Source organism: Toxotes jaculatrix, chromosome 8 (genome assembly GCF_017976425.1).
Source record: "Toxotes jaculatrix isolate fToxJac2 chromosome 8, fToxJac2.pri, whole genome shotgun sequence".
Taxonomy (NCBI): Eukaryota; Metazoa; Chordata; class Actinopteri; family Toxotidae; genus Toxotes; species Toxotes jaculatrix.
Genome location: NC_054401.1, coordinates 21,210,195 through 21,218,716, shown reverse-complemented (window position 1 = coordinate 21,218,716; position 8,522 = coordinate 21,210,195). Strand labels below are relative to the sequence as shown.

Below are 8,522 nucleotides of genomic sequence, written 5' to 3'. Positions count from 1 at the left end.
TTTTTTTAAACTAATGCATCTATTGCATGGGTAGTGTCCATTTTAAAACAGAATTAGAATGGGTTATAGCTTAATCTCGGTTAATACGTGGATTGTTTTCCTAATTGGATACAGAGGTATTTAGCTAATCACAGCCGCTATAAGCGTCTTTCAAGAAGGATCCACGGATTTCTCTTTAACGATCTAATCAACTTTTAAGCGCTGCTGATTTCAGTATAACTCTAAAGGTACGTGCATTTCGCGCACCGCTCCGTAATTACGCACAAGTTTTTGCGCATTAGTGGGTATAAGATTTCACGCTTTGTAGTGAGGGTAGTCTAATTAAGATGCACCATTTAACTTAGAGCTGTGTCCTCTTATTAGGGATGCTGTGCAGTGAAATCATCGTGGGAGGAAGGCTCAGAGTGAACCAGCGGGTGGGGATAATCGAATGGCTTCTCCAGAGTTGCTTCCTGCAGATGAGGGAGGCAAGCAGTCTGATCCTTCCGACGTCCTTGACCGAGTTTCCAGCGCGCTGCATGTCCGCAAGTCGGGCGGATCAACAGGAGGAGCGCTCCCAGAGGAGGCTGGCTGTAACCCGGCCCGCAGCTGCCATGGCCGGTGTCTTTCAGCACCAAGGACGGCGCCGCGCAAGGGGGGCGCGGAGCTTAAACTCGGTCACCTCGGCGAGGAGAAAGTCCGAGTTTGTTGCGACGAGGAATTAGAGACATCTTTCACCTACATTGATGAGAATGTTAACCTGCGACTGGCAAGTCCGGAGACTAGTTGTAGAAGTGCTCACAGACCCGTGCGCAACGGCGAGCCTTGTTCCGAGACGTTACCGGAGCTTTCTTTCATGTCCGAGGATGATCTCTCCTTCGGGGAGGGCTCGGGAAGTTCTATAGACTACGGTTTTATCAGTGCAGTCACGTTCTTGGTGACTGGGATCTCCTTGGTGATCATCTCCTACGCAGTGCCTCGGGATGTGGTGGTGGACCGTGACAGCGTGTCTGCGAGGGAGATGGAGAGGCTGGAGATGGAGAGTGCCCGGATAGGTGCCCACCTGGATCGGTGCGTCATAGCAGGACTGTGCCTGCTCACGCTGGGCGGTGTGGTGCTCTCCACGCTGCTGATGATCTCCATGTGGAAGGGGGAAATGTACAGGAGAAAGGTCATCGCTTATTCCAAGCGCTCCGCCAAACTGTACGGCTCAATCAGCCTGAAAACCAGATCCAGTCCCAGCCACTCATCTGCGCACTTGTCCCTGGAAGAGGACATGGAGGAGACTTTGACTTAAAATGCTGCTTTGCATATAAACCTTTTGTGTATAACTGAGGAATTAATGCCATTCACACACATTCTCTAATATATCATAGCCTAAAACTGTATCATACATTGAAAATATAAGTGCAACATTTTTATCCTGTAGAAATAGAGCAGATCCTCTATCATGTATCCACTGGCAGGCAGAAAGGACAAGAAAAGCACTCTAATGAAAAGTGAGCAATAGCTATGTGGTGTCAGATTGTTCCCAAATGATTTAAAATGCACCACACCATAAAGGTTAAGAGCTTTGTGTCACAAATGCTGGTTCGTGTTTTTTTTTTTCTGTACCCAGAATGCAATCTCTGAGAGCTTCCATTTATTATTAAGGCTATTCATATTTAATGTGAATGTTTCCAACAGCAAAACTGTGCGCAGACACATTTCAGGAAGTCAGGGAAGTGTGTGTCCCCAGGGCAGGAGAGTGGGAGTAAGGAGGGATTTATAGCTGTCCCTGTCCACTGTGATGTGGGGGAATCAGCTCAGTGGTCCACATGGTAATATCCAGTGACAGTCCCTCTCTGGTGCAGTGCTGAGGTAAGCCAGTAAGCCTGGCGTCGTGCATCTGAGCCAAAGCTCCACGTCGGTTTGATTGTACAGAGCAATTTGACTGCATTCGACAGTGCTGACATGCACTGTGCACCCTCCTCAGCTCTCTGTTGATCCTCTCTGCTCCTCTTTTCTCTCATCCTCCCTAGTCCTCTCTGCCACAGGAGCCTTTTTCCCCTCCTACAGAGCCTTATTGCTCTCTTCAACATATCAACACTACATAAATGTGTGGGAAGGGTCCTGGACGACCACAGCACAAGTGCCTGTGACTTTTCAGGGTCCATCAGACTCTCTGTTTCCTCTTTCCGTGTCTCTTTGCGTGAGGGTGGACTAAGGAACACCTAATCACACATGAAAGATTTGCCCTACTTCCAAAACTTTAAGCCGTTACTACTTCAAAGAGCAAATTACCAATCCAAAGTGAGGTATCATTCTTTTTAAAAAGGTTACATTTGATGCGATCCCTGTGATTTGCTGACTAAAAAATTGCAGGTGACACAAAGGGCTTAAGAAAAGAGGTTTATCATGTGCTAACTTGCTAAAAATGTTAATGCCCTAGTGATCAGACAAGTCAGAGACCAACTTTCCTTTTCTTGGTTGAGGAAGATTTTCGTTTCCGTCTAAACTAAGTCCATGTGAGAGCAATCTTGTCTTTTTCCCTCATGACTGTTGATGCAGTCTGAAGAGGCCTGCGGAAAAGGATAAAGAATGCCATGCAATTCTTTTGAAAAACAAAGATTTTTTTTTTTCGTGTAGGCTATCCTGTAAGGCTCATAAATCTTGCATGAACCACTAGAATTCATTCGTATTTGCATATATTCATATACGCCGCAGATACACAGCCAACCGCTGCATTCTGCAAGAGACGTGTTAATGATTCTCATGCAGTGTCACTCTTGTTACCTTGGTTTCCTGTCCTTTCACTTTCCAGGCTGTGTGACCCTATTTCAAGGCTTACATTCAAAATGACATGAGTCAGCCTCTCTTAATGAGATGTGTAGGCTGATTACTCTATGGTAAACAGCTCCAGGCCAAGCCGTTGCTGTGCTTTCATTCAGTTGTTGCATTGCTCCCGTATGTACTGTCGCTGCATATACATGTGTTCTAAGTGCCAGTCAGTGCACAGACAGATGAAGCAGAGCATTCTGGCTAACTGGAGTGTGATAAGGTATTCAGCCAGCATTATCATTCAGAAATCATTTGTTGCAGCAATGAACTAATGCAAGTCTGTATTACCACAGCTTTTCGTTTCCTCTGTCTGTGGCCACAGAGCTGACGAGCGTGCGTGCATCCCTCAAAAACAACCATTATGTTTCAAAATGGCAATGAAGAGGTTTCCAAGAAAGGTAATAAAAATTAATGATCCAAATGAGGCAATGCTGTCCTGCTCTCCTCACAGAAGCTGTAAATCCACCACTAGTATTACAGATGTTCAAGCGATATTTCATTTAGCGAGCTTTCCTCTTTTTGTTGGCTCTGGAAACACAGTGCGATGCTCAGCTGCTGGACACTCGTTTCTTACCACTTCCTCTTTCTTTCCTATTCACCAGTTCATTCATGTGAAATTAAACTTGTTCAGCACATAAAGGGCAACCAACAACAAAAGTACCAGTGCCAAAAATTATGAATGATAATACTGAGCCCTGAATTCAAACTGCGGCAATGTAAGGGCCACATTACACATACAGTATGTCAGTGCTTTGCCTTCAGTGTCAAAGTCATATCCAGAGGTGGCATCATCTGTGAGAATGTCACTCTCGTAACACATAGAGAATCATAAATGCTTGAGAGGAACCATTAACAATGCAGACTTCAAACAGACTCATCTGCAGCATCTAACCTACTACGCTGTAGGTTTTTAGATGTACACTATTCCTCCCCCACACTCTCTCTCTTGTTCCTTCTTTATCCTCCCCCCTTCTTTCTGTCCTCCTCCATGGTTGGCACCGTGCCTCATAGCCAACACCAGGCTTCCCCTCAAACAGCCAACTAAACGTGTTTGGGGGATTTAATCAGGGATTTGCTTGAAGCGACAGCATTTTACACGCCAAGCTCAAGTGTATTTCCAGAGGTTTCACACATAAGCTCTTTATCCTTGAGCAGTGCACAGCTAAATCACCCCTTATTGATATTTGGTTGGCTCCTCCGTAAGTCGATCCCTTCAGGTAAGGCTGAGGAGCGGCTGAGCTGCTGCCATCAGCTAATTTCCCAAAGGTGTTATTACACTCCCCCATCTTGTCAATGCTGATACATGTGTGTGCACGAGTATGTGTGTGTATTCATGTGACCTTGCACAGGTGCTGTGTATCACCTTAAAGAGCTGCTGACCTAAAAATTCCATTTCAAATAGTCTCTGTGGAGACATTTTGTGTCCAACGATGGTCTAAATAAGCCTTTTCCACCCTGGGAAGAATAAGAGTCTCTGGAAAATGCAGCCATGCAGAGAGAGAGAGAGCAACAATACATGGAAGTGCTATATATGGAGAGGGAGTTAAAGAATAGTTCAACATGTCGGAAAATGTGCTTATTCACCTTCTTGACAAGAGTTAGAGCAGATGATTGACACTACTCCTGTGTCTGTCTGAAAAGTAAAAGTAGATGTTAAGAGCCCCCAGGGTCATTTCAGCAAGAAACATTCAGTCACCAAGCTTAAAGTTCTGGTATGTGCGTTGCTAACGGCAGGTGTAAGCTAAAGATTACAATGTTTAGAAAAGTGAAAACACAATCTGCAGCTTAAATTACTTTACTTTTAAATTCAGGATCAGTTTTAGCTGTATTCAGCAGCTCTGGAATATGGCACGTTTTTAGCAGCATGGGTACTGTAGTACTTAGACCATCATGACAAAATGACACATAAAACACAATCTCTCTGAAGCAGTTTGCAAATTATTGACTCTGGTGGCCGTAACATAAACCTATATGGCTGTTACATAATGTGGAAGTATGTTAAATAATGTTGAGCATATCGTCTAAATAAAAAACTGAAATGGGAATACAGAATGAGGAAAAATACATCTGGGACCAGTTCACTGTGTCCTGTCTTTTTGCCAAGCTACCCTAATCAGCTGAGCATATTTCCCAAAATGTCAAGCTGTACCTTTAATATGGGTGCAGTGTACATGCATCTATGTGACGTGTGCAGTCATGCTTTAAACTAAAAGTAAAAAGGACAGCCTCTCTTTTGTCATACCTATTAGATATATTCATATCTGTGGTGAGTTTGACCTCCATCTATCTGCGGATAGTGAAGCCAAAAAAAAGTTTCCACTCCAATTGATTGCTTTGGAGGGGGAGACTAAAGCCAAGCTCCTCAGGGACATGACTTCATTCTTGGTTGCTCCCTCCATAGCCTTACTCAGACAGGATATTTTTAGTCAACGTGGATTTTTGGAAAGCTCATTGTATTGTAAATGTGGTCCACAAAGCTCATTGCTGATGATGCACTTAACTAGGCTGTTTTACATTTAGCCTGCAAGAACATCCCTCTTCAGCCTCCTCCAAGCCCTTTCCTGTGGTTTCATTTTTACATGGCATTAAAGCTCATGAAAAATATGTTTATTCTGCCTGCGTGTGTGTTCTCTTCAAGTCAGGTTATTATTAGATACCCCCTCCTCATCAGTACTGTCTTGTCCTGTCCTTTTTCTTGTGTCATACTATTTTGCAATCCTCAACGGCTCAGCAGTTTCCTATGCTGCGTAGTAAGATTGAACAATACCCTATTCTTACAAGAACAGACCACAGGTAGTGCTCCGTGTCAAATCGATTTATGTCTCCGGTCAGCAGTGTTCTGTATGGCTGACACCAAAACAGTCCTCAGAATCGCTTTGTCACTCGCTCACTGGTCAACCTCACTGATGCCTCTTTAGCTGCCTCATCCCACAGCCGGCAATCAGGCCTGCCATAACCCGACACGAGAACGTCTGCGGAGCCATTTCCTGTGTTGTACTTGGCACCTTAAAATCACTTTCTCAGACGGATAAACTATCAGCGCTTTGGCTGCTGTGGTAGATCAGAGAGGAAATGAGGTGATCGGTTGGATCAATCTTACAGTAAAACCACTCAACCCCTGCAGGGAGGCAATACAGGTTACATATCTCTGTCTCTCTCAGCCTCTCTGATCATCCACTATTGTGAATTTTAAATGGGCTCTTTGCAGTGGCGGTGCTGTGGTTATACAATGGCTGCTTTAACAACAACATTACCATTATATTTTCAATGAGGTAAATGCCCCCATCAGCTTAGGAGATATGGTTAATGTAGACACATTGCACAAACAAATCACATGCTCAGTTCACCTCTTGATCACCTCGCTGTTTAGCCCCTTCTGTTGTAAATTACACGGTCGTGCTGGGCTCCATTGATTTAATTTGTATCAAATTGCTAATGCAGTTATTCGTCATGCATGGCCTCCCTTGTATGCATGTTTCCCCCGTAATGCTTATGCATTTACCTCTAATTACAGTAAATAATGATTGCTTGCTAGTTTGCTGCAGTAAATACTGTAAGTGTGCTAGAGTGTGGCTTTTAGAAAGACATCAGTGAGCCAAGAAAACAGCTTGTCTACTCCTACAATGTCTGAACAACAAGACACAATGGAAAAGCATGCTGCCCGAAACAATACATTTATACCTAAACATAAAGATTCTTATGTGTCTGTGTGTTTTGCTTTTCTACAGATGTTTCTTCAGTACCAACTACCTTACAGCTCTGTGAGGTTGTACTTAGGCACAGCAGGGCTTTAAGCTAAATACTAATGTCAACATGCTATCATGCATATGTTTAGTGGGTCTAATGTTTTTAGCACTTGCTAAATAGCACTAAACACAAAGTACAACTGAGTGTCATTAGTTCTGCAGGTGTTCAGAAACCAAAATATTATATACTATTAAAGGAAGAACAAAAGTTAATAAGGATAGGAGATCCATCCAGTGGTTGTGGAGATATTTCAGTCTGGAGCAAAGTTGTTGCCAGACAGAACAACAGACTGTCACAGACACATCACTCATGCTGCTGCTGGCAAAGCTAAAAACAGCAAGAAGCTGACATTCCAAGTTTGAATTAGCCATATTGGCCTGGCTGGTACTGACCTTTGCAAGATCATGAATGCCATGCATATAATGGAACGGGGAAAATATGCCACTGTCACCATCATTTCATATATAATTCAATTATTTGGCATTCAGGTTTGGCATTTATCCAGCTTATGTTCAGACATAAACTGTGGCTTTGTTGGCCCACCCACAGAGGTTTAACTCAACCAATGTGATTAATCCTGTCCCCAAGACGCGCCTTTAGAACTATAGGTCCAGTCTGCTTGTACACGTTAACATATGTGTATTCATAGCTTCCAGCACCTCCAGCATGCTCAGGTTGAAGAGGAAAAAACTGATCTACACCATCAGCTCTGTTAAGACAAAGAGCCGGGCAGCAGATAGGGGATAAACTCTGGACAGAGTCAGCAGACCAAAAGCAGGAGCTGCAGAGGTGATTGTCTGTGCTGCTTTTCATTTACCTCCAGTGTTGTGTTACTAGTGAGCATCAGATTGATGAGGGATGAGACAGGTGGAGAGAGCCAGCAGGATGTGGACAGGGAGGATGCTGACAGGGTGAACACACATATGGGAACACACACTTACACACACATGCACATACACACATAATGCTGTATGGATGTTTTGACTTTGACACACTACCTTTCAGCTGGGTTCAGCTGATGTTCAAGATAAGATTTATTGATCACTGTGAACAAACTGGGTCATTTCAACAGCACCACATAAAACTTCTCCATTACAAGTAAAAGTTAAAGTCAGTGTGTTATGTTACTATATTACTGGATAATTAATACTGACACAACAACTGATACATAAATGTAAATATTTAAGTAAAGAAGAAGTAGGTCAAACGTGCACTTACACACACTATTTGAGAAAATGTACATGAATTGTTTCATGACAGTATAAAGTATAAATGATGAATATGATAAAATTTTAAAAAAGAAGTAGGATTACGTAGGGCAGATAAGAATAATCAGCTTTATTTATATCAAAGTTCAAAAGTTAAAAATGAAAAAGAAAAAAGCAGACAATTTAAACAACTGTTGATGTTAAAATACATAAAAAAAAACAGGATGATAAAATAACATATCTTTGTATCACCCAAATTGTCACGTACAAATCCCAAAATAAATTAATAGACAGAAAACTTTAAAAATAGAAAAATTTATCCTAAAGGAGTGATGTGAGGTCTTTTGGTAGAGGCCCTCTGTATATGCTGTAATGAGACCTGTGAACAGCAAAAACCACATCTAACTTGTAAGAATCAAAAGTTGTGAGTGAAACTAAATAGACTGCTCTGTTCCACTGAGTAAACAGAGCAGTCTACAAATGACGGATAAATCATTTAACAATATTTAGCAATAATCCTCAGGGTACATGTTGTAGATTATATGATGAGGGATGGGGAGAGCCAGATGCAGCAGACAGAACATTCATCTTCATAAACGATCACTTTTATTTATTTTATTCATTTGTACCAGTAGCAGTATCTGCCTGCCTCAGAGTCCTCGGAGCAGTGTCAGTTACATTATGCTGTGATAATAATCAGTGGACTTGGATTACAATCGTCCATATTCAGTGGTTTTGCTTTAATCTACAATGTGTTATTTTAGCCTG

At 42.5% G+C, this 8,522-nt stretch overlaps 1 protein-coding gene across 1 annotated transcript; it reads left to right on the top strand.

Annotated features, from left to right (window-relative positions):
- Positions 1-430: 430 nt before the first annotated feature.
- Positions 431-1,276, top strand: LOC121186305 (transmembrane protein 74). The gene has a single exon (XM_041044993.1). The coding sequence runs from the start codon at positions 431-433 to the stop codon at positions 1,274-1,276; it is 846 nt and encodes a 281-aa protein (XP_040900927.1).
- Positions 1,277-8,522: the final 7,246 nt, after the last annotated feature.